The sequence below is a fragment of the Phodopus roborovskii genome, unplaced genomic scaffold (assembly GCF_943737965.1).
Source record: "Phodopus roborovskii unplaced genomic scaffold, PHOROB, whole genome shotgun sequence".
Classification (NCBI taxonomy): Eukaryota; Metazoa; Chordata; class Mammalia; order Rodentia; family Cricetidae; genus Phodopus; species Phodopus roborovskii.
Genome location: NW_026126407.1, coordinates 35706083 through 35733977, shown reverse-complemented (window position 1 = coordinate 35733977; position 27895 = coordinate 35706083). Strand labels below are relative to the sequence as shown.

The following is a 27895-nucleotide window of genomic DNA, read 5'->3' as shown; positions in this document are numbered from 1 at the left end:
GCTTTTTTAAAAGTGGGTTCTAAGGATCAAACTCAAGTCCTCATGCTTGCACAGCAACCACTTAACCAACTGAACTATCTCTCAGTCCCCATTTTTCCCTTTTGTATGCCTACTTTATTGACAGTGCTAAACTTCTCCTGGGTCAGAGAGCTCTTGATGACACTTTATTTCTTTTTTATCAATTTTAATTTAAAACAATCTTCTCTCATTTTACATATCAATACCATTTCCCATTCCCTCCCCTCCTCCTGCTCTCCCCACCTTCCTCCAACCCGACCCCCACCCACTCCTCAGAGAGGATAAGACTTCCCATGGGGAGTCAACAAAGTCTGGCACATCACTTTGAGACAGAACCAAGACCTTCCTCCCTATATCTAGGCTGAGCAAGGTAGCCCTCCAAGGAGAATGGGCTCCAAAAAGCGAGTTCAAGAACTAGAGATGGAGAAATTCTAGTCCCACTGCCAGTTGCCCCACAGACTGCCCAAGCCACACACTGTCACCCACATTCAGAGGACCTAGTTTGGTCCTAGGCAAGTTCCCCCACTGTCAGTCCAGAGGACATTTTTGTTATTTCTTACACTTAACAAGAGCAGTGCCCGAGGGTAGAAGATATACAGATAGTTTGGTGGTGACCAACTCCAACTCTAGGTTTTAATAGAACTATTTTTATAAGTTCTGTCTCTCATAAGCTGTACCATTTTACACAATTTCTCATTCTCTTACACCTTGGTTCCTTTATCAGGAAAAAAAAGAAGGCAAAAATAATACCTTTCCCTTAGAGTAACTCTAAAGACTAAATGGTATAAACTGAGTTTACTTGGCATGGACATCTCACTGAAAGCCTGGGAAATAGTTGCTATTAATATTGGTGATTTTCAAAAACAATTTTTGGCTAATTGTGAATGCTATTCTAGTTTTCTATTAAAATCATGACACCTCCCTCTATTGATGGAAAAAGACAATTCTGTCACTTTTTATAATGCCAACTTTTAGCTAAGGGCAAATTAAATAATTCAGGGGCTTTGGGAGAAAGAAAGCAAATGTCCCATCCCTCTGAGGGTCTCAAAAGCTGTAGGTCTATGCTATCTACCATTTCTCAAGATGAAACACTATGTTCTGCCTCAGCTTGCCACCTCCTCGGTACCTGAGGAGCAGATCTCAAAATATTTCCTTCCTATGTGATTCACAATCATCCTAAGTCTGGTCTTATCTCCACTTGTGGACAGCAATGCCAGCAGATATCCCATAGCGTGCTGTGAACATGAGCTGGAATAAGGAAAGCAAGAAGCAAAATAAGGGCTTGGTACCTGCTACACATACACTAGGTGGTCTCTATGGCCATCAGAACTGGAACCCACCTTACCACATCATTGTCACTGTAGTGACCACAGCTCTTTGACTCTTGGTCTCTGAATGCCATTGATCTGGCTTGGCCTCTTGAGTTCTGTTTTCCTTGGCTTGTCCCTCTCCCATTCAGTGAGTCACTTCAGGGTTTACACAGAGGGTGACAAATGTCTAGTATACAGTCACAAAGTCCTTCAAGGTAGGCAGGAACAATCTAGATCTGGACTTGGGGCCCTGTGACCTACTTCCTTGATCAGAAACCGTTTTAACTGATACTTACAGTCAGGACTACACATTAACATACACCCACAATGTGTGTACAAGTGAGTCTGACACCTTAGTCTGTAAACAGGCAAAAGTATCTTTGACTTGGTATTTGGTTCTGTTCATCTTTTAAGTTATTTCTAGAAATAATAAACTTTTATTTGAGTAAACATCTTTAAGCTCTCTGACTTCACCATACTCATTCAATATGAAATCTCATAACCCCTCTCATCTCAAAGCTGTTGAATATCAGCCATTGATGTTTCTTCTTCCTTTGGTCTCAGCTCCTAACTGTTTCTATTAAACCATCAGATACATTGGGATTTAACTAAAGTGAAGCTAGGTGAAAGAATCCTTCATGCTCCAGGACCTCAGCCATTCAGTTCAATAAACATTTCAAATTCCCACTCTGTATTCTCATTGGGTACTAGGCCTTTCTTTAATAGGTAAATTTATCTGTGAAAGGAAGGAGATTTATTGGCTTGGCTTCTGGAGCTCTTTGTCCTTGTCCTGATTTCCCTTTGCTCAAGAACATTTGTGATTCACTAATGACAAGAATAAACTTGAGCCCATGGTTACAGTTTTGCATGATTAACTTGTCCTCACAACAGTCCAATGGATGGACATCATCATCATCCTCATTTTACAAATAAGGAAACTAGGACATAGATAAGTCACATCTTTCACCCATAGTCACTAAGCTGTAGAGTTAGAACCAAAATTCAAAACCACATTTTCCATAAAGTCTCTGGTAGCTTCCCTTCCAGGCCCGTCGTCTATTACCTGGCATTTACAGAGGGATGCATACAGAAAAGCATGTATTTATCATTTACAGATTCTTTCCAGACATAAGTAGCAGGGTGCTGGAAGAATAAAGTAATGGGATCAAAAAGGATTAAATCCCAGCCTACTCTCCGAACAGGAGGAGTCTCGTCTGGTCTCTGCTTTGCTGCTTTCCCTCTATTACCTTTAATGCATAAAATTTCTGGATATGCATAAAATTCACTATTAGCTAATGTTGTACCACAGAGATTCCTCAATGCATTGAATGAAGATATGCATGAGAGTTGCAAGAAAGGAGAACACTACAAAGATAAGAAGATAATAGGCTACACAGTTTGGATTTATCTGATCCTTTAGTAAGCCCCAAGAAGGAGGAGAAGGAACATGGAATTTTTATTTATTCAAGCACAGAAATGTTTTATTCCAAGGAACAGATCCCAGAACTGCCATTGGAAGGGTGGGATCACTCTTAGAGATTTACTGCAGATACATGGTGGGTACTGAGAATGCATCATCACTATCCCTGGAGAGTTTTCACAAATATGCATATCCTTTCCTTTCCTATTGTCACAATAAAAGAATGACTTACAGGACCTGGACATGCATAACTTGAAAATATGCCCCAAATTATCTTTATATAAACTCACTGATACCTTCCTGAAAACTGGGACAAAGGAAAGGCAACATTCTAGTCGTTAGGGAGACTACAAATTGTCATCAATCCATGTACTTCTTACTGCATGGCCACACTTCTGAACATGTTATCCTTTGAACCCATACAACCACTCTGTGAGGAGGACATTAATTTACTACCCTTATATAAAAGATGAAAATACTGGGGAACAGGAAAGGGAGGTCTCACTATTTTCTCAGAAGATTTAAACAGCTAATATGGTTTGTGTAGGAACTTAGTGTCTTAAACCAGTTGTTTTGTTAACTTATTTTCCTTCTAAATTTCTATAATCCATGAGACCCTTATTCTCCCTCAAAGGACTTTTAGTTAACTCAGAAATTGCTAGAAGTCTCCATTTCACATAATATTTCCATCAATCTGAAATGGTGAGAGATTGAAGATGGTTTCCTTAGATAAACATTTCCCAAGACAAACCATGCCAAACACTGCCCCAAGTTCTTGAAAATTATGGTTCATGGTCAAGTTACATTAATAAGCTAGTACACCACTAACACAATCCTCATAAAGGGTTCAAGATACAATATGTATCTTGAGGAAATTTTTCAAAACAAATACTTGTTTGCATTCCTATGAAACTTTATAAAAGGGTACAATAACCTTGATTTGATACAAACATGATTATGACATGTGAAAGGGACCATTCTCCTGGCCCAAGCAGTTCTGTCTTTTCTTATCCAAATGGAATTACAAACATCAGGAGCCTCTGCTAAGTGTCTCCTTTCCAGGACACTGTGGGGACCAGAGTTGGTGTCCAATCCTTTTCCAAGAACTAAAACTAGGTCAAAGCCATTACATTTCCACTGGGTATCTTCCTTGGGAGCCATTTTTGAATTCACAAAAACCATTGGCCTATTTTTGAAATAATAAGTCCCATTTCACAATGCCAAGGAAGAGTTGGGAGCAAACACTCCAATATTATGACTATGCTGAGTTCCACGCCCAGCAGCCAAAAGACTTAACCAGGGAGTTAACTTATTCACTTTTTTATTTGTGACATTCTGAATCTTGAAGGCCCTAGAAATGAATATCTTTGCCTCTTATTTTGGTAAATATAAAAGTTACTCAAACAAAAGGATCAGAAATAAATTTTCCTCATCAATACTCTAGATCAAGTATGTTCTTGATTGTCATCTAAATAACTGAAACCTAAGTCTTACTAAAGCATGTATCCAATCAAGTTCCAGGAATATGCTAAACTAAACCATTAGTTTAGGGCTGGCCATTCAGCATTATCTAAGAGCTACTCAGCAGTAGGGAATTGAAGTAATTCTTGCAAGAGTCCCTAGCAATTCCTGTGCTTATTCAACTTTGAAAAGCAATGTCCTAGTGCAACTCTGATTAATATTTGCATTTTGAACTTTCTGTTGAGCCTCCCTTTTAACTACTACAACTTCCACTCTACCAATAGTTATTGCTTTTAAAAATGCTAAGATAAAAATAATCATTGATTCTCTGCAGTGGAAGTACTAATTTTATCATATTTACAAACAAGTGCACTTGCCTAAAAATGAGTTGTGATCCAGTAAGGACAGAAGTTTCACCATCTCAAAACCTCAAGGGCAACAAAAGATGGTTGCCTGCACGCCCAACCTTGCCTGTTCTGAGAACCAGGGAAAATCTGCTTCACTAGTAGAAATGGAATTTGGTAATAAGTCCTGCCCGTGAAAAGTTGTTCAAATTTCTATCAAGAATATTTGATGCTTTCTAGTTTATCACTGTTGAATAGTGGTTATATTTCTTGGGTCATTTAATGCATGATCTATACAATAATATATAATATTATAATATTATATATTATATATTATATATTGATGCCATATATATATGGCATCAATGAGTAACATCAGTCAAGCTTTGCTGTGTACAATGAGTTGTTTTATAAGTGTTTTATGCCTATTATTTCTCACAAAACCCTGTGAGGTAGACATGTCTATGATTTCCATAAGAAGTGAAGTAATAATAGCTTTATTGTCCTGCTAATGGTGAACTACACTCACATTAAACTGAGGCAAACTTTTTATTTCTGACTTTTATTGGAAAATTTTTCAATATATAAAAACTAGAGAATAAGATGATGCATGTTTATGTACACATCACCTAATTTAAACAAGCAACACAAAGTTGACTATTTCCCCTCCCTCTTTGACTCTGAAAAGTATTTTTAAACAAATCACCAACATCTTAGCATTTCTCCTTCAACTGTGTGATATGTATCTCTTCAAGTACACCATTATCATGCTGGTAAAACAACAATTCTTTTATATTAACTTTCAAGTCAGTATTCCTGACTATTAACCAATATGTATGTTTGAATCAAGCCAAATATTGAAGTTAAAGTCTTACATTTCTTTCACTTTAAGATTTCCCATTTATCTCTCTTCTTCTTTTTTTTTTTTTTTTTTTTTGCATAGTTGGTATCAAGTTGTTTAATAAGCATAATTGTTTATTATATAAAATTCCCATAACCTGGATTTTTTTATTTTATTGTGTTCCTCTGGTACCATTTCACACATTTCCCTTTCTAGTATATTTCTATATGTTGGTAATTGGATCTAAATCAGATTAGAATGGTGTGTGTGCATTGAGGGATGGGGTTCATAGGGAACGTGATGTAGTAGTCATTCTTCTGTTGCTCTGTTAAGATCCTGAGTAAAAGTAACTTAAGGAAAAATTTCGTTTATTTTGACTTACAGTTCCAGAGGGATAGAGTCCATCATGGCAAGAAGGTATAGCATGGGGCAAGAGTAAGAAACTAGTTTATAACTTTTCATCGGCACACGGGAAGCAGAGAAATTAAACAAGAAGCTGCACAAGGCTATAAACCCTCAAAGCCCACCTTCAGTGATATATTTCCTCTGGCAAGGCTGCACTACCAAAGTGTTTCATAACATCCCCCAACTGTGGACTGAGTGTTCAAGTTCACTAGTGAATAATGTTTCTTGTTCAAATCACCACACACAGTGTATAAACATTTCACATAAGATGGTTGTCTTTACTGCCCTGATGATAGTCACTTGTGATGATTGATTAGATCCATAAATTCAATGGAATTTTTAAAGTGCTGATTTTCTAATTTAATTTTTCTCATGTCCATTTGGCTTTTCTGAGACGTCTTCTTCCATGAAATGCAGAAGAAGTTATTTTTCTTGTTTATTTACCAGTTTTCAAAACAATTTTTCTTCAGCATCCCCCAAATATGTCTAGAGAGTTTAAGATTTTCTGCTTTAGTGTCAATGGGAATGAAAAGATTTAAACAAGAATGACACATGTCAAATCTATTCAATTTTTGTCTTTATTGATTGATCAACTTTAGCCAGTTAAAAGTTCTTTGGAAGTGTCTGCTGCATTCCCTGACTTGGTGTCAATAGTCTCTGGTAGATCTGGGTCTTCTCCATATGAACTTATATTTAGAAAGTAAAGTGCGTACATGATATAGGTGCTTGAGCTTTCTGGGGCCATTGCTCCTGGCAGTTAAAGAGAAAGAACTGAGACTTCAAAATACTAAAATCAGACTTTATCCTGATGATGCTATTAAATTCAGGACTCAAAGTTTTAACTGAACCTCATCTACACAAAATATGTAGATCTTCCTGCCACTTCAGACAAAGTCCTTATCCACTGTGTTGACTAGTCTCCTTCACTAGCTGTCACAGAAACCTAGAAAAACAAGGAGTTGGAATATTTTAGAGATGAAGAAACAATTGTGTAAAGCTTAACTAGTTAAAACAGTTTAGTCCTAAATAAAACTCAACTCTTATATACCTGTTTCCCAATGCTAAATTAATTCTATATCCCTTTAATTATAGTTTTTACTTCTTAATTGGCTATAACTTTACTATATATGAAAATACCCAAGTTGTATAATTTAATTACTTATAATAATAATGATACTTTGATGATAGAACAACCCAAAGAAAACCAATTTTTTTTTTGTCTTTTACTTATTTTTTACGAATTTTTGGTCTCTTTTTTAAATAAGTTGTATCCTATAGTTTTTATCCTGGGAGCACAAAAATACATACATGCACATTGAAACATGTATATGCATACACATAAAAACAGATAAACATATCTGAGTACATGTGTACAAATACACAGAAAGACACAGAGTCAAACACAGAGCAAGACAAACATAAATCCAAAACAACACACATGAATACAAATAAATATGAATAGCTTTATATAGACACCACAGATCAATGCACACAGACACACATGCATGTTTTTATACAGACACACATGTACAATGTGGACATTGGATGCTGTCTTCCCAGTGTTAGCATTATTTTCACACTACTACTTAAAAATCCTTTTCCATTTATATCCCTTCATGACCTGCTCTGCCAGGTTAGGTGAAAGATATAATCACACTAAATTATTAATGGATGATAGCCTAAAGATTTTCTCCATCCCACTATCTCCATAACTCAGGATAATATGTCCATATTTAAATATTGGCCTGCACCACTTTAACCAGTAAGAAAAATTGTGTGTATTTAAAGTCAATATGGAGAATATCTCTTGTCTCAAATAGTAATCATACCTAACATGGGGATTAATCAAACATCTTAGTTACAGGATATCTCAGACAAGTACATACTTTACAACTACCTATAAGTTCCATCTCCAGCACCCATGTTTAAAAAAAAAATAAGAAGGTAGTGTAGGTGGTGTGAGTCTGTAGTCCCAGCGCTGGCTAAGTTGAGGCAGGAGTACTCGCAGAGCACATTTGACTGCCCAGTCTACAAGCTCTGGGTTCAATAAAAGATGCTATCTTAAAACATTTTGTGGACAGAAATGGAGGAAAGGGGTCATGTCAACTCCTAGCCTGTACATACAAATACACACACGCACACACACACAATACACACACAAACCACTTGGTTGCATGTGACCAAATACTAGAAATATCTTGAACAAAATAAAAACTTTTAGAAAAACACAAGGTGAGCGGTGAGTAGGCCTTGTGGTACCAGGAAGTCAGTATCCATCAACATAAGCTCCACCTCTTGTGTTTCGACCTATGACCCACCTGATTCCCAGAGAAGAATCATCAGTCCTCTTTACATCAAGAAAGCATCCCATGGAAATAAACTGACTGGCTCAGGATGGCTACCCTTCACCCATTCCTAGACTAATCAACTATAGACACAGCTGCAGGGTCCTCTGAGTGGCATCCTCTACCTGAAAGTCATGAGCAGAACTGATCTATGGAGACAGGTCTCTGAGCAGCAAAAGAATGGATAGCCATAATACCTGTTACAGACCCTGACCATAAAATCCTAAATTACACACAACCAGGATGGTCCACCATATTGGGGAGGATCTGGATACCCTCTGACTTTCTCCTGTAGTCCCCCATGCTAGTCTCTTCCCCAAAGCCTGCTATCTTAGCTCCTCTGCCTCCCAGAACTGTATATAAAGTAGCAGTTACTTGGTCTTCTCTGGGCTCCTGTAGACATTGTTGCATCTCATTCTTCTTCACCATTGTCTTCCAGTTAATCAATTCACTTTCTCATCCAATATTGTTGGATGGCTAACCATTGCCTGGTACCAGGCTTGGGTTTTCATTGCCATTGTTTATCAGCAGAGGTGACACATTATGATTGTGTCTTCTGTGAACAGCTCAATATAGCGTCTCAAGTTGAAATTTATAGTCTGTTCTTTATGACCTCTTTCTCCAAAAGCACTAGATTTTTGGATTGCTTTCTTGTGTTTTTGTTATCCATAACTAGACAGTTTTGTACAGAAAAGGTTTGTCTTTGCAGTGAATACTCCCTTAAGACATCACTGCCCATCTGATAGCAGCTCTCTATAGTTTTTATGCCTTGTGTCGCTCACTCATTTATTGCTCATTGAGTGTATATGGAAGGTCTTCTCTGTGGGGTATGCAATAACATATTCCTGGGGGTTGAGGAAAAACAATAAACATGAGGTGGGGGTAGGATAGGCCTGTGTGCTCTAATTCAGAATTAGTGAATAAATGACACGGTCCTTTATTAAACAACTCTATTAATAACTCCTTTTGCAAATGATCAGGGGACAAAATCCTTCTTTTTTCATTATTTCCTTAGGATGTCAAAACAATACTTATTATGAAGATGTCACAGCAAGAACTTAAGATTTATCAGCCTCAAATAAAAAACAGAATATTCTTCTACATGGAAAAGGAAAACTCAATCAGCAAGTGTCCCATTCACATGGTCTTCCAACCCAAGCCATGCTTTTGTGGCTATGGCAGGAAGGGTATCCAGGGTGACTAGGGCTGTAGACTAGCTCTTCCTCTAGAGGTGCAGGGAAATAACTGTCCATCATTCTTGTGGTTATCTTGAAAATGACTCTCACCAATGAGGAAATAGAAAAGTTGTCTAGAAAGGTTGTCAAGTGCCAGTAGCTTTTTAACAGCTTCAGATAGGATTCTCAGAAATCAGGGTTCTTTCATTTGCATTCCAGGAAGGAGACCTGTCATTTAGCTCATCAGCTGAGGTGTGGCAGACATTTGTTTTCACACTTCAGATAATCTAACCAAGTATTTTTTTCCCCTTGAATAAAGACTTTTCCAAGTCTACAGAATTATTCCACCCTGCTTCCTTAGTTGGCATGATGCTCTGCCAGCCTTGGAGCTCCCCCCCCCCACTTAATGTGGTGCATTGATCAGCCTATAGAGGTGGCCCTGCCCATGCTTCACTGTGCTAATCTCAGGCCTGGGAATCTTCATGGGGGACCCATGCCTGAACACCACGGAGAAAAGGACTCAGCCATTAGCAAGCATCATGATGACTGGTCCTACCCTTCTTGTGAACAGACATAGTTAAAAACAGAATGAATACATGTGTTCTGTATTAGAGGAAAGCCTGGCTACATTCTTTCCTTTGGCAAGTAATTCTTGAATGGCAGAGGGGTTTCAAAACAAGCTGAAGCATACTGCCTGTACTCTATGAACTTGTGACTGTGGGCCACTGTTGCTTTATATCAATGGCTCTCAACCAGGTCACTGTTACATCAATGGTTCTCAATCTTCCTAATGCTGAGACCCTTTAATTTCTCAAGTTGTGGTGACCCCCACATAAAATTGTTTTCATTGCTGCTTCATAACTGTAATTCTGACACTGTTATGAGTCATTAATATAAATATCTGATATTTCCAATGGTTTTAGATGACCCCTTGTAAGAGGTCCATTTGTCCCCCCATTCCCCACCCCTGCCAAATGGGTCGTGACCCACAGGTTGAGAACCACTGGTTTATAGTATCAATACATGTGTGACTACAAAAATGCAGTAAACTCAGTGTTCATTGCCAAAGGAAACAGTTAACAAAGCTACTTTGGAGTTGGTCATCTATTGTAGAAATGAGTCATTTACCAGTCTTGGTTAAAAACAGGGGTCTCAAAACAAAAGACCATGAATATGGAAAGGTGGCATATAGGAAAGATGCAAGGACAACACAGGTGAGAGGGAGATAAAATGTGGAGAGAAAATAAACAGGATTGTTAAATACATGTATGAAATTGTCATAGGATAAATTTAACCACTTAAATCAAATTTTAAAAAATTGTTACCCATTTGGTATCTATTTGAACAAAAAAGTTCACATTACTTTTTTGACATTGTCATCATTTTCTTGATGTTGGATTCTTAAGAACAGAATTATCACAAAAACAAACACGTAATGCTTTAAAACTAGAAATCTGTTTTAGTACTACATATTACTATTCCACATCACTGGCCTCATATTCTTTTACTTTTAATTTATTTTTTCTTATTGTACGTATCCAGTTTCCCCTTCCTTCCTCCCTCTCTACTTCCCTTGCATCCCATCCTCCCCCCCCCCACTCCACTAGGTGGGTGGTGCCTTCCAGGAGGGATCAACAAAATCTGTCAAAACATTTGGAGTAGGGACTAGGACCTCCCTCCTGCCTCTAGGTTAAGGGAGGGGAATGTGCTCCTCCATGGGGAATGTGCTCCCAAAGTCCTTTTATGCACCAGGAATACATCCTGGTTCCACTGTTAGAGGTCCCTTGGACTGCTCAGGCCTTCTGAGACCATGTTCAGGGGGTCTGAGTTGGTCCAATGCTGGTTTCCCAGCTATCAGTCTGGGGGTCCATTTGCTCCTCCTTGATCAGGTCAGCTGTCTCTGTGGGTTTCTGTAGCCTGGTCTTGTCCTCCCTCTCTGCACCTGGATTCCAGTTCTACTCAGTGTTTAATTGTGTCTGCTTCTGTTTCCATCAGCTACTAGATGAGGACTCTATGATGGTGGATAAGTTAGTCATCAATCTCATTATTAGAGAAGGGCATTTATGGTAGCCTTTCCACTATTGCTCAAATTGTTAGTTGGGGTCAGTCTTGTAGGTCTCTGGACATTTCTCTAGAGTCAGTTTTCTCTTCAAACTTATAATGGCTCTTTCTTTTATGGTATCTCTCTTTTTTTCTCTCATTTATTCCTCCCCTGACTCAATCTTCCTAATCCCACGTGCTTTCCTCTCCTCCCCTTCTTTTTCTCCCAGGTCCCACTCCACTTACGTCCACCCCCTCCCAATATGCCAAGAAGATCTTGTTTCTTTCCCCTTCTGTGAAGGACCTTGTCTGAATCTCTTAGATTTTTCCTTGTATCCTAGTTTCTCTGGCGGCGTGAATTATAGGCTGGTGATCCTTTGCTATAGGTCTAAATCCATATATGAGTGAGTACATACCATGTTCCTCTTTTGTGACTGGATTACCTCATTCAGAATGGTTTCAAGTTCCATCCATTTGTCTGCGAATTTCAAGATTCCATTTATTCCCCCGCAGAGTAGTATTCCATTGTGTAGATGTGCCACATCTTCTTTATCCATTCTTCAGTTGAGGGTCATCTATGTTGCTTCCAGGTTCCTGCTATTACAAATAAGGCTGCTTTGAATATTGTTGAACAGGTGTCTTTGTTGCATGGATGTGAGTCATTTGGGTATATGCCTAAGAGGGGGATAGCTGGGTCCTGTGGTAGACTGATTCCCATTTTCCTGAGGAACTGCCATACTGATCTCCAAAATGACTGTACAAGTTTGCACTCCCACCAGCAGTGGAGGAGTGTTCCCCTTTCTCCACATGCTTTCCAGCATAAGTTGTCATTGGTGTTTCTAATTTTAGCCATTCTGGCAGGAGTAAGATGGTATCTCAGAGTTGTTTTGATTTGCAATTCCCTGATAGCTAAGGATGTTGAGCACTTTCTTAAGTGTCTTCAAGCCTTTTTTATTTCCTCTATTGAGAATTCTCTCTTCAGTTCTGTACCCCATTTTTAATAGGGTTATTTGGTGTTTTGTTGACTAGTTTCTTGCATTCATTGTATATTTTAGACATCAGCCGTCTGTCAGATGTAGGGTTGGTGAAGATCTTTTCCCATTCTGTGGGCTGGCATTTGGTCTTGTCAACTGTGTCCTTTGCCTTACAGAAGCTTCTCAATTTGAGGAGGTCCCATTTATTAATTCTCGATCTCAGTGTCTGTGCTACTGCAGTTATGTTCAGGAAGTGGTCTCCTATACCAATTTGTTCAAGAGTACCTCCCACTTCTCTAAGAGGTTCAGTGTGGCTGGATTTGTGTTGAGGTCTTTGATCCATTTGGACTTGAGTTTTATGCATGACGATAGACATGGGTCTATCTGCAGACTTCTACACACCATCATCCAGTTGTGCCAGCACCATTTGTTGAAGATGCTTTCCTCCTCTCATAATATACTTTTAGCTGTTTTGTCAAATATCAGGTGTTCATAGCAATGCTACATCTATGTGTGTTTTGCCCTACAGACAGTATTATGGTTAATTAAGGGGGCTTAGGAGCACTACAGTCTACCAACCAGAAAACATAGGAACAGCTGGGGATTTGACAATTTAATAAAATGTTACCATTATATGTGAGTGGTTTGATATTAAGAATTGTCTAAGTTTATGGTACAAGCCTTTAATCCCAGAAACTAGGAGGCAGGATCTCTGTGAATTCGAGTCCAGCCTTGTCTGCAGAGCGAATTCCAGGACAGGCTCCAAAGCTACAGAGAAACCCTGTCTCGAACAAACAAACAAAAAAAGAATTGTCTAAGTTCAAAGAACAGAATAGTATGATATGTAGTGAAGAAATGCAATATAAAACCTTGGGCTTACATCTAAAAAATGAAAGATTTAAGGCTGGCCAATACAGAAAGTTTGGGAACAAATCATTTAAAAGGCCCAGACAACACTAAACACCTCCAGTAATACATAAACAGGACCGCGGGAAATGAGGCAAACAGGAGCTCAGTGGATGAGACTAATTTGTTATGAACCCTTAGTAAAGACAGTAAGATCAATCATGATAAAGTAAACAAAGGGTGATATTCTGTGAATCAGAATTTTACCAAAATCTTTTTTTTCTTCCAAAATCCCCAAAGAAAATGTGCCAAGTGCCCGTGGAATTGCCTAGGTCACTGTAGTGATAAGGGTTCTTTTCTTCACAAGTAACCAAATTCTAGGTGACTGTTTCTAGGTAAGTGACACAAGAATGTGGTAGAAGGAAGAAGCAGCGTGTATTAAAGCTCAGAGGGTGAAAACAAAGCTTGATGATTTGGGCTTAGAAACCACAAGTAAGAAACCAAGATGGTGATAAAGAATTAGAAGCAGTGATCACTTGATGTTCTTGTTTGGATTTCCCCTTTTGTTTGATTTCCTTGAGTGAGTCATTGCACTCACCTTGCAGTCCCACAGTGTGATTCTAGCAAGCAGGACATCCTGGCTTATATCAGATGCACAGGGAGGTGAGGAAACATGGGAGCTTGTTTGGCAAAGAGTGTGAAAGGGAAGATGAGTGACTGCATTGGTCCATTACAATTTCAATTTGCAAAGCAGGTACTTGTTTAACCAGTTTTATCGAACATTTTGATAATCCATTGTGAAGAGTATACCTAGGGGAATATGCAAGGATTTCCCATTCTATCCTGTTCTAGGGGCTAAAATAGATTTCAGCTTCAATTTCCTTGGTGGCCTTGACAGTGGACAACTTGCTGTGTCTGGGACACAGGTCAGCAAAAAGTAATACAACCTGAGAAGTGATTACACCCTGACATTTGGCCCACTTTGCTTTATTTCAGTTATGATCATGGACACACCTGAACAAGACTGGGAACTGTTTTATGGCTGCTGTAACTGCTTTATGTCAATAGCCACTTCCTCCTCTGTAAGGAGTAGGGTTTTTCCTCCTGCTGCCAGTCTTGTCCTGCTGCCGTGCCAGCCCCAATTAATACACAGAGACTCTGTATTTGATACAATGCTGTTGGCCCGGTTACTTGTTTCTTATCAGCTAGCTCTGTCTTAAATATTAACCCATTTCTATGTATTTCCACTCTCCATCTTGACCTGGCTGTAGTCTGCAAGGCTGCCTTGTTCAAGCTGTTTTGAATGTTTTATCACCATGAACTCTGTTTCAGGGGGTCTGGCTTGATCAAACCACATTAGTCTGGAAGGAATCCACAGCCTTTTATTTTCAGCAAGAGGCGGCTAGTGGTTCTATTCTCTCCAGACTCTCCATCTTGACTCCTCCTTCCTACTTCCTATTTCCTCCTTGTCTCCTAGTCCCTCCTATCTTCCTTTCCTATTGGCCAACAGTGCTTTATTCATTAACCAGTATGAGAAACATATACAGAATGACATCTCCCATCACTCCTCTGAGTCCCTTTCCCCAAGACTCTTGTCTTGATATACATACAATAAATATGCAAATTCATGGATGGGTGAAGAATGAATGCGTGAGACCTCGACTTTGAAGACAGGTTTTATGAGTGAGCTGTCCTAATTTGCCTTCTGTTGCTGTAGCGAGAACATGACCAAAAGCAGTTTATTTCATCTTACAGCTTATCCATCATAAAGGAAAGTTGGGGCAAGAAAAGACAGGAACTAAAGCAGAGGCCATGAAGAGTGTTGCTTAATCCTTCCTATCTTCCTCTCTGCATCCCTCTCTCCCTCCCTTCCTTCCTTCCTCCTTTCCTCCCTTCCTTTCTTCCTTCCCTCCTTCCTTCTTTCCTGGCTTACTCCTGGCTTGCTAACTTTACTTTCTTATACACCTCAGAACTACCTGCCTGTGGATGGTACCACCCACTGTGGGCTGGGGTCCTTCCACATCAATCAAAAAAATGCCCCACAGATTTTCCCACAGGCCAATCTGTTGGAGGTGATTCTGCAACTGAGGCTCCCTCTTCCCTGACAACTCCAGCTTGTATCATGTTGTCAAGAGAACCAATTAGCACATGAGTCAGAGAATTCCCATAAAAGAGGCAGCCTATTCCTACAAATGAAAATTGAGATTATACCTGAGACTGTGCTGATTTTGTGGGACAGTCTTTACAATGAGGTCTATTGCTACATCATCTTCCATGTACCGTCATTAAAACACTCTCTCCCATACCAAACTCATCCTCCAAAACCATCATGTAAATGCATTCATTGGTCCTATTGAACTAAGGCATTCAGAGATTTGCACTCAGAGAAAGACTACAGTCTTCCAGAAGCTGCATAGACCTAGGCATGCACATATGATGAGGACACAGCACTGGGTGGTAGAAGCATGAACATAAGAAAGCAGCTAACTTTAATTGGCTGAGGTGAAAGGGTCTACCAGGATTAGGTGGGCTTCATAGGATATTTTTTAAAAAACAAAACACAATGATATAATAAATTAAAATCCTCCAAAGACTACTTTCTGGGCCACTTTTAATGCCTAAACTTCTACCCTTACCCTCCATGGGTATACTCTACTTTCAGATACAAATATTCTTGGTGAAGGCAGCATTATAGTGCATATTACTGGAAGTGAGTAGTTTACAGGTTCTCCACAATATACTAGAGAATGAATCACTCCATTACATAGGAAAAACATAAGAAGGAATAAGGCTAAGAACTCAGACAGTAATCCTTCCTCCATATATCCTACTAAGACTGTAATTTAAACAGTGACATTGCTGGAGTCAATGGTCCTAAGGACAAGGCCACCTTCCTTCCCTGTTTGGCGATGGCCTAGGGAAGGTATGGCTTCTGAGTCTTACTTTGGCCATAAACTAAAGGTAGTAAATGGAATCTGCCTGACAGGATTAATCACTAAGAAGCAGGATATATAAAATACTCAATTGCTGGTATGTAATAAGCACTGAATAAATTGGGAAGAAATAATCATAATAGAATGAGAGGAACACATAATTATGGTAACAATATCAACAATGCCATCAGTTGATTTTGGATTCCAGTAATGTGACCTGTTATCCTCACTGTTGCATACCAACCATGAGATGATGCTAGGTTTGTTCTCATCTGTACACTTGCCCAAGGCTCCTAAAGTTACTGTGGGAACTTAATAGCATGTGCCTGGCACAGAAAAAGTTTTCAAGAGAGTCTTATCTGCTCCCAAAACCCTTCAAAGACATGTACTTTTCTCTGAAATGGGCTTATCTCTCCCTATAATTTGACTGTGGTCAGGAGGACTCCTACCAAAAATCAGCAACTTAGGGAAAAGACCAATTCAACATCAATAAATGGGTTAGATGAGCTTTACTCATGAACTAGGAAAATCTATATGTTGGTGAGATGAGCCCCACCCCAGCTGGGAAAAGTGTCAAAGTTACTGAGCTTGACTGATGTTGGATGGCCTAATGATTATATCCATTCCTCCACAGTCCTAGATTCTTCCCTGGAGGAACCACAGATGTCCTTATAGGCAAAAATGGCCACATGCTTATGTTTAGAGAAAACAGTGCTGGGATTTAAGAGCTAGCTCATTGGTTAAAAGAGCACATTCTGCTTTTGCAAAGGACCCAAGTTTTGTTACCATAGCAACAGCAGAAGGCTCACAACTGACTGCCCAAAGGGATACAGAACCCTCTTTTGGCCTCTAAGGATACATGCACTCATGTATACATAGCACAGACATATATTTTTAATATATTTGTATATATATTATTTTTTCTTATTTCACATATCGATCCCAGTCACCTCTCCCTCCCTCCCATGACCTCCTGACCCCCTCCCGTCTCATCACCCCCCCCACTCCACAGGAAGGGTGATGCCTTCCAGGAGGGATCATCAAAATCTGTCAAGTCATTTGGAGTAGGGTCTAGGCCCTTCTTCCTGCCTCTAGGGTAAGGGAGTATCCTTCCATGGGGAATGTGCTCCCAAAGTCCTTTTGTGCACCAGGGATATATCCTGGTTCCATTGTCAAAGGTCCCTTAGACTGCCCAGGCCTTCTAACTGAGACCCATGTTCACAGAGTCTGAGTTGGAACAAAAAGCAGTTCATCTTGGAGAGTGCAGGAAAGAACCTAGGAGACAAGTAGATTAAAGAAAGTAAGGTCAGCCCTCCTAATGGAGATGAAGACAGAGGACCCATGGACAGTGCCTGGAAAGAAGGAAGAGCAAGGAACCAGACAAAGGATATAGCAGAAGGTTTGCCATGAGCAAGTATAGGGGCAACAAGACTCAGACTTCTCCATGGTCGTGACTGGAGCCCCAAGGCCATTCAGTAGGCAACAGGACTCAGAGTTCTTGCAGGATTGCTCACTCTCAGACCTTGCTGCCACTCCTCTCTGAGACGCAGCAACAAGCTGAGTGGAAAGGGCATGGCTTAATCAGGAGTATGAACGCAGCTGACAAATTAGAGCATGAGCATGCCCTGTCATCATCTCAGGACTCACTGTCCCCGAAAGAATCAATACCTGGAGGGACAAGAACCATGTTTTTAGAAACTCCTGTATGGGTAATTTATTTCAAGTGAGAAGAGAGTTTATTTATGTTGGCACCCCCAGGAGTGCAATGTACAGAATATTTACACAAGACAGAAAATGCTATCATTTCTTCAAATCGAATTGCCCCCTTTGAACAGTGCAATTTGAAACGCTGAGTGATAAATTTCATCACCCATATGCTCAAAACACTACCAAGGAACCATTCCCACTACTACCTTCTGCTGCCCTCTGCAAGGAGAGGAACTCTTCCGCATAGAATCTATCTTCTAAGGCACCAACAAGATAGGCAGGGCTGGAGGTATTAGCTCAAGAGTTAAACACATGATTATTCAGTGGGGACTAGAGTTGGAAAACAATATCTTCTCCTCATCCATAGTTATGTTCTACTATTGCTGAAACTACTTCAGGAAAAGAGTTTTTATAAAAAGCAAAACAAATGAAAATGATATAAATATTGAATGAAAAGAAATAGGATATACCTTTGCAACTGACATTTTCAGGTGTTCCTTAAAAATATTTAAATTGGCATTTAAAACATTCAAGGAGCACTGGGAAAGAGGGTTCAGTAAGGTGCATGCTTGCTACATGGACACGAGGACCTGGTTTTTGATCCCAGCATCTATATAAAAAGTTGAGCAAGGCAATGTCTACCTGTAATCTCAATGCAGGGGCAGTCATATAGGAAAAGATGTAGTGCCTATTGTTCCAGTTAGTCTAGTGTTCTAAGCAGTTTCCCACCAGCCTGGTCCCAGAGCCACATCGGCCCCCAAATAACATGCAGCCCCTAAATAACAGGGTATTAATTATGAGACTAGCACTTCTTATTGGCTACCTCTTTCTTAAATATTAACTCATTTCTATCCATCTAAGTGTTTCCACGTGGTTTTATCTTGCTGGAGAAAGGGTCTGGACCTCTTACTGTTCCATGGCCTACATTCCTCTCTACTACATCTCCCAGAATCCTCCTTGTCTTCCCACCTATCTTGCCTTCCTATTTGCCAACAGTGCTTTATTCATTAACCAGTAAGAGAAGCGTATTTATAGAATCTCCCATCAGTCTAGTTTAATCAGTGATTCAGCAAGAAACCCTGTCTCAAAACATACAATAAATAAGGCATAGAATATTGAGGAGGGCATAATATATTGACCTCTGACCTCCACCCACACTTATATACATGTACACACACTGTTTGAAGAAATATTCCAGATACATGACCACTAACTCATTTTCAAATGAAAAAAGTATATGAATATATATATATATGTTAGTGGCTATTTCTAAAACCTGGGAATATGCACATAAACATGTTGGCTGTGGCTGTCTCTAGTTAGTGTGCTTATCACTCTGTGTGTGTGTGTGTGTGTGTGTTAAAGACAGTATCTTGCTGTGTGGTCAGCTTGGCATTGAACTTATAACTCTCCTACCTCAGTGTTCTGAGTGCCAGAATTACCATCTTCACTATAAAAAGCTCTTCCTTTCCCTCTTATATCTCTGTGTTACCCAGTATGGTAGCCATTAGCACGTGCAACTACTCAAGTTCAGTTTAAATTAAATTAAATTTGAAAAATAATTCAAACCTGCATACTTCAATGCTTAATGGCCACACCCCCCTGGTGGCTTCCATATTTGAACATATGGACTTGAATTGTCTATCATTGGGCAGCTCTGGACCACACACTAACCCAGTGCTGCCAGAGAAACATAGTTTGTACAGCCACATTCCTTTTTATACTTTCTTATTCTCTGACAGTTTCCTACACTTATATCATGAATATTTATCATATCTATTCATAAGTGACTCCATCTAACTCCTTCCTAGAGCTCTCCCTCCCAACTTAATATCTTTATTTACTGTTACTAATAACCCCCTGAACCAAATTAGTGCTGTGTATATGTGCATGGCCTGCTCCATGGGAGGGATTTTATGCCTGGTACTATAAACCTTGTCAAAAGCCTCTGACTATGGTAATCATCGGCCCTGGATAGGAACCTACAGTTATTTTTGCTGAATGTTAATGCATCAAGCTGCATTCTATGACATGGCCTTGCACAGCTTGGGTCACAAAACACAGACTAGGGATAATAAGGAAATGAAGAAATGACCATCACATAGACAATAGATCTGGCATGGAGTTATCTGGTCTCTTGGATGGGGAAGGTGCAATACCCAGGAAGCTCAATGTGTTTTTATATACAACTGAACAAGATAGTGGGTACAATCTGCAAACAATGAGGTGGAGTTATTACTTGCATATAAACAAGGAGGTAGGGTTATTATATACAGCTAAGGAAAGAGGCATGTTTAGCTAATCTTGGTAGGAAGAGTCTCTGTAAGGGGCCAGTTTTTAAGCCATAAACATGGGAAGGAGGTCTATGTGGAGATGAGATTTTTTACATACACCATCAGCATTCACACTCACACGAGAGGAAGGTTTCATTCCTTCCCTGTGTCTGAGGCATTGATAATTTTTGACATGGCTGTGCCCATGTCAGTATTACAGAATCACTGAGAACTTCACTTGTTCCCTGCAATTCTAAATATGTCTGCTTATGTTCATAGATTTGTGTGCTTTCAACTTTGGTCAGGGAAGCTTCTTTCTGCCAGGGGTAATGGCTAATGAGAAAAACTCATAACTACTCAACATGGCAAATATAGTAACTGTGTATTTAGCTATGGGTTGGTCTTCTATACTAGCCTCCCACCATCCAATGCTCAGGAACTTCATGGAAGAGGGAGGCAGCAAGAATGTGTGAGCCTGTGGGTGGAAGAAGAGCTGTGAGATGCTGTCTTTTGCTGCATCCACTTTCCTTCAATCTACACCTAACTCTGTTCCTATTGACTTTCTTTTCCTTGATGAAAACTTAACTTTAACCTAACATGCTGCCAGCACCACAGTGTGGTAAATCACATTAACCTCATTTGTAATGCTCATAGCAGTGATTAGCCCTCCCTACTATCCAATAAAGACTAGATCCCTTTGATGCAACTGACTCATAGCATCCTCTCTTTCGTAGGAGCTGCAGTTCCAACCGGAATACTTCCACAGTACCATCATATGTGAAAGGCCCAACAACCACCTCAGCAAATTTAAGGGTTATATGTAAGTACCAAAGACACCTGGACTCCTGGTAAACACCTCCTCTACTGCTAGAAAATACATTTTCTTGAAATGACCACAAAGTTAAGAATCCAGATCCTGAGATTAAAGATTTTCAAGTTTTAAAGACCTGGGCTTCAGGTATAGTACCCCCAAGAATAAACTGTGTGAGCTAGATCAGTGTACTCACTTTTCAGTTTCTTGGCTGCCAACTTTGCAGAGTAAAATTTGTAATACCTTATGCCACAGGACTTCTCTTCCCTAAGATCAAATTGTCTATCATATGCAGATTAGCAAAACTGGGTAAAAAGCTTAGGTTAGCAAAACTGGGTAAAAAGAAAAGCTTGGTTAATCATAGATGTTTGTTAGAATAACTGCTATTCTTCAACTTTTGTTCTGCCTCAAAATTTTACTACACTTCTGGCCCACATCAGATAGATGATCTATTTGCAAAGTAAAAGTCACAAGTACAGATACAAGTAAATGTCTACCCTTGTCCATTAATATAGAACTTCTCAGAGCACTTTTGCAGAATACCATTTTTATAGCCACCCTAGGACATTCCTCTAAAGTCAGTTTTCTCTTCAAACATATAATGGCTGCCTCTATTATGGTATCTCTTTTTTTAATCTCATCTATTCATCCCCCAATTCAATCTTTCTGGTCCCACATGTTCTCCTCTCCTCCCATTCTCTTTCTCCTAACTTCCTCTCCACTCACTGCTGGACCCCAGCACCCGCCCCACTCCCAATATGCTCAGGAGATCTTGTCCCTTTCCCCTTCTGTGAAGGACCTTGCATGAATCTCTTAGGTTCCTTTTTTGTATCCTAGATTCTTTGGCAGTGCTTTACTCAACTTAATACCCCTTCTCTTTGGCCACTGCTGCTAGAGACCTGTCTTCCCCCACCACCTGACCTCAAAACCCTGGGAAATCCAACCGGCCAGCCTATGTTCAACCCAAAAATTATAGACGATTCTACCATCTGGGCCTATATCTCCATCTGGAGAAGGCTTTTAGACCCAGTACCCACAAACCAAATGTCTAATAATTCTGTGTTTCCTCAAAGCCTCTTATTCCTCAATTGAGGAATCCTCTGTGATTATACAGATTGTCAAGAGGAACAGCTTTTTAGTGATCTACTGGAAGATAATGGGCTTCAGAGTTTAAAATTAAACCATTTGGGCTGGTGGGAAAGTTCAATTAGAGAGTCATTCCCTAGTATATACATAGTCCTGAGTTCAATCCACATAACCATGTAAACTGGGGATAGTAACATAACCATCTAATTCTCAAACTTGGAAGGTGTAGGTTCAAGGCTAGCCTTGACTACATGAGACCTTTTTCTCAATAAACAATTGATTAATTGAACAAATGAATCTCTGTAGGACCTCAGTTCTCACTCTGAGACAATATCCTTCTCCTTAATCGGGAGTCTTTTAGCAATGTCTGGAGGCAATATTGGTTAAAACAGCTGGGAAGCTATGCTGCTGGCCTTTTATAGACAGATTCCAGGGTGCCACCCAACATTCTAGAATGTACAAGAATACCCCACAACAAAGAACTGTCCTGCTCAAATGTTAATGCCAAGACATAAATGCTGAATGTTGAGCATAAACATCTCTGTTCACAAAGCGCTCAATAGAGCAGCAGCCATGAGATGGCTAAGCCTTTTCCTACACCTATCCAAAAATGGGCACTATGGGCAAGAGAAGAGGCTGGCTCTAGCCTGTGCTATTACTTCAGACTGTCATAAAAGCCACCAGCACTCTTTCACCTGTGATTCAGAATCCTAAAATGTCTAGTATATTATGTTTGTGGCCTTGGAAAAGGTCTCAGCCTCTATAAGCTTTAGTATTTACAAAATGACCCTGCCAACTTTCCAGAGCCATGCAGAATCAAATGTAATTATGTAAGATAACATAGTTTATAAACAGAATAGGGAATTATTAGCATTTAAGTGGATACTGAAGTTGGACATGATGGCACATGCCTGTAATCTCGGTACCTGGGAGGTGATCATGAATTCAAGGTCAGTTTGAACCACATACTAAGACTCTGTATCAAAAATTTAAAAAAAAAAAAAAAGATTGTCTTTATCAATTGTGTATCCAACAGGAATCAGGGCATTTCTCATCAGAGAAGTTTCTTCTTGCTGTACATAGAGACCTACAACTAGATGATGATGTGCAGAGAGACTTAGGAGCACTCAGCCTTGAATGAGATGTCTTTACCAAACTTTCCTCTCAGAGCTCAGGGGTCTATGTGGAAGACAGTCAGAAGGATTTTAAGAGCCAAGGGTGGGATAACTCCATGGAAAAAGCATCTTCTAGATCCAGTGAAACTGATGCACTCATAGATTCAGAGATGAGGACAGCATAGACAAGACCTCCATCAAGTTCAAACCAAACAAAAATCCCAGAATGGAGAAGGAGATGTGGAAACAAAGTCCCACCCACAAACAAGAAGCTGTTTGTATTTGATACCTACTGGGAGAGATTAAAACCAGTTTACTTTTTCAGTTGAGTGTCACTGGGTATATCAACTACACTTCAGGACAGGCCCCATGCTCAGGAGTAGTTGGCCAAGACAAAATGAAGTCCATGATAAGTCCATGATTTTTGTGTTCTTATTGTTTTGATTTGGTTTTTTTTTTTTTTTTTTTTTTTTTTTTTTTTGGTCTTGCTTTTTTGTTTTGGTTTTGGTGTCTTTTTTGTCTTTGGGATTTGATTGTTTTGATTTGGGGGCATTGTTTTTCCTTAAAAGAGAAAGAACATGAAGTTGGGTGGAGGGGGAGGGAAGAGGTTCTGGGAGCAGTTTGGGAAGGGGAAATAATTAATCAAAATAAATTGTATGAAACATTTATTCCAATAAATGAAAAAAGAGAATCATGCAGTAAATCAATAAGCATGTTGAGTATAAAAATAACATTAAAGAGCAAGATAATTAATCAATGACATATTCTTCCACTTTCCTATAAAGTGGATCTGATAGCATGACCTGGCTTATAAATTCCCTTCAGCTTAATTAATTCATAGAAAAAAATCATGGCTGTACATAGGAAAAGGAAATATTGATGAACCACAGGGAAGAAATTCAGTATTAAGATTGCTGCCTTCCTGTTCTCCCAATGGCTTTAGAATATTACAGTTAAACCTGCTGCAATGCCAGGGGAAAGGAACCGGATTAGAATGCCACGCTGAAGGTAATGGATACATGGAGTCATTCTGGCTCAGACATTTCTAGCATGAAGTGGAAAGCTGAAATACCTCTTGAGGCTTGAGAAAGAAAGACAACATCTGTAGTTAGACAAGGCCACTCTTCCCTCCTCAGAGGCCTCCATGCTTTATGAGAGACAGAGCAAGGGAGTGGATGAGGAGAGAGACTCTGAGAGTGAGGTAGCTCAGGTGTGAGAAGACTGTAACCCTTCTTGCTTTATTTTATGTCCTACATCCACCTCATGATGTAAACAGGAGAATCTAGCTTCTTCTATGGACCACGAAGCCTAGCTGCTATGGCTCTGTTCCAGCAGCTAGGTGAAGGAGGGATGTGAACAGCATTCAACAAAGTCACAGCACCAAACCTTGAAGGTTCAGAGCCTATTCCCCAAACCAATTTGAGGGTGAGAATTGAAATCAGATTTTTTTTTAAAGCAGAGTTCTGCCTTCAGTGTAGGTAAATGAGGAATTCCTAGGAAGGAAAAATTCCCTTCTGATGGTCCAGCCTCACCCAGGCCTCACAGGAGCAATGGTGAAATTAATCTGGACATAGAGATAGGATTCCCCAAGAGCAGCAATAGCCCTTTGAATGTGGAAGAGCGGGAAATGGATTGCTTCACTCATGGCTTCTAGTTCTGTTACAATGACCAGAAACCACATAGAGAGATCAGCAGAACACCACCTGACTTTTACTCCTTCTTCCCAGGGAGCATCCTGACCAGACCAGGACTGGCTTTGGCAGTGAGAGTCTTCTACTCCGAGGCTGCACCATCCGAAACACTGAGGTGGCAGCTGGCATTGTCATCTACGCAGGTCATTGTCTCTGTTCAGTTTCTTTTTTCCAACCTGTCTTAATGCTCCTCTTCCCAACATCTCCTCTAAGTTAATCTTCAGAAAATAGAGACTCCCATGGGCAGAGCCATGCAACTTCTCATTTCCCAGCTAAGCACACAGAGGCTGGGAGCCACAGGAGCTCACTCAGTACACAGGAGACATAATGAGATGCTGAGGCAATACCATGCATCCCACCAGGTAGGGAAAGGGACTCAGTTCATCAGCCAGTGGTGGCTTGGGGATAGATCTTCAGATTAACTCCCCCAGGGAATAATTTCTCCTTTCACATCTCAGTTTTCTTACTTTCTATAGATTCCTGAGAATCAAATGGCCTATCCCATGCCAGCCACCTAGTGCTGTATGTAGTGAAGGAGAGGTTGGATAATTTCAGTTACGTTTTGTTTATCTACTGGATGGCTCTACGTATGGAAACATTCTCATTACTATATAACAATAGCTGAGGCAGGATAGCTTTCAAGAAAAGAGGTTTAATTTAGCTCACCATGTGGGGAGGTATAAGGAGCTGGCATGGCTATTGGCTCAGCTCTGGTTAGGACCATTTTGCCTATGTCAAATCATTATAGGGCAACCCCTTTGTCACAGAGAAACTAGAGTCTTCCCAGAAGAATAATAAGCTCCAGTATGGAAGTATGGGCTTCTCCCAGCAAGCATTTACTGCACTCCTTCTAACTACCTAGAGCTAATTAGACTCTTACTATAGGTTAATTCCCTCCACCACACACATACACACACACACACCTTATCCCAGTTTGCAGATGAGACGTTCAAGTGCAGAGGAATCCATTTGCCTAAGGTCCCACATCCCCTGAGATAAACTCCCTGTAAGCCAAAGTCAAATGTGAACAGAGCTGAGTCTCAACTCTAGTACCCCTGGTCTAACTGCCTTGTCTTTGACCCCACTTCCTGCATAAGGAATGGAGGGGTCTCAAAGGGTGAAGACCCCTATGAGGTGAGCCTGAGGCAGGTAGTAGGCAATGAAAGCAGCAACCTGTGCTTGTCACACTGTCAGAGTCCCTCACAACTTGAATCTAATTTAATAATCTGAACTCATTCACTCCCACTGTTGCTGCTATTTGAAATCCCCAAGGCAGCTAACTCAGTAGCAGTGAAGCCATTTGCTTCTGGAGATAGTGCCCTGGTTTTCTTTAATTTTACACAGGAAAAAAAAAAAACATGAGTGGCATTTTTCCACTTTGCCTGCTGAGTATGCACAGTGATTAAAATCCAGCAACTCCTAAGAAGAGACACAGTCTGACAGCCAAGTGTCTCACCACCTCATTTGAAGTTCCCTGGACATCATGGCTTGGTGGAAGGAAGACTCCTCACTTCCCACCATGATTACAATATTAATTTATTCTTTCACATTGCACAAGCTCCTTCTATCTTGCCTCTCAGTTTCCCCGGGGAGAAAAGAAGTAACTAGGAAAACCGATAGTCTTCCAACCTTGGCATTTTTTCCTTTGAACAAGATTTGATGTGGAAGTGTAGCTGATGAATGCTGGGGTAACAGATTTGGGCTCTACTGTTCTTCCACATGAAATGTCACCAGCTTAGACACAAAGTAACAAACATGAGAACTGCTGTCCCCAAGCTCAACCCTTCCCCAGGACCTTTGCACATCATTTCTTTCCATCTGAATTCCCAATTTCTCCCAAAGGTCATGAGACAAAAGCTATGCTGAACAATAGTGGGCCCCGCTACAAACGCAGCAAAATTGAGCGGCGCATCAACACAGACATTTTCTTCTGCATCGGCCTCCTCTTCCTCATGTGTCTCATTGGAGCTGTAGGTAAGGAATGTTCTGCAAAAGCAACACAGAAATCCAATTCTTTTAGCAAGTCACTATAATTCTGAACTTTAACTTCCTTAAATCAAGTCTACACTACCTACTTTAGGGGAATACTCCATGAATATCTCCTGAAGGTATATATGTTCTTAAATATTAGCAATATTGTCAATCACTGATGGGTTGAAAACAGTCTCATGGAACACAGGTGTTTTCTGAGCATGGAGGGAGAGCAAGATAGTGAATCATAGGACTGATCCTTAGAGAACCCACAATCTCCCCAGGAGGAGTAAAAATAATAGAATCAAGCACTCACCCTGCCTGCCTCAATGGAGAACTGCCCATGGGTACTGCATTATTTGCCTATTGTTGCCATGAAACCAAGTAATACTGAGGGATTCGCAACAGCACACATTTACTCTGCTTCTACTTCTTCTTCTAAGCATCAGAAGTCCAAGTTGACTGGGTTAAGATCATGATTTCAGCAGATCTTCTTCCTTCTGATAAGACAAAAAAGAGGAATCAGTCGTGTCTTTGTTTCTAGAAGCTTCCTATATGTCTTTGTTCATTACACTAGAAGGATCTTCCTTTCTCTGCTCACGCCTCCCAAGCCTTGTTTGTAGTACCTCCTTTTGTAAACATTTGTAATTACATCCTTTAAGCCACCAGGAGAATCCAGGATATTCCCTATTTCAGATTTCATGAGTTAATCTCCTCTGCAAATTACTCTTTGCCTCATAAGAACCCACCAATTAGAATGTTAGGGATGTTATCTTGTTGGGGTGATGTGTTATTTTGCCTCTAATGGGCACCAATGAAGGAAGTCTTTCCTGGAGAGGTATAGGCTCTAGCTGATTACTAAATGAGGTGGACATTTACTACAGAAGATAGGTGGCAGACACAACCTCAGGAGCATAATAAGGCAGGGAAATCTGGGGGGGAGGGATGGGGGCGAGAAAGAATGCTTTAGCCAAATGGTCAGCACAGGAGGGTACAAAGCTGGAAAGGAGAATGACTGTAGACAGAGTAGCCATTGACTATCTAGTGTATAAGAGCAAGATCAAGCTCAGAAGGCACAGAAGAAATGAGCTAGAACCATTTAAGTTGATCTTCAGAGTGGAGACAAGAA

At 40.2% G+C, this 27895-nt stretch overlaps 1 protein-coding gene across 1 annotated transcript in view; it reads left to right on the top strand.

The window, feature by feature from the left end:
* Positions 1–27895, top strand: part of Atp10b (ATPase phospholipid transporting 10B (putative)) — a 95331-nt gene that overhangs the window by 16137 nt on the left and 51299 nt on the right. The window contains exons 4-6 of the mRNA XM_051180923.1: positions 20827–20912; positions 24832–24938; positions 26638–26769. Coding sequence (XP_051036880.1) covers positions 20827–20912; positions 24832–24938; positions 26638–26769 — 325 coding nt within the window. The remainder of the gene's footprint in view (positions 1–20826; positions 20913–24831; positions 24939–26637; positions 26770–27895) is intronic.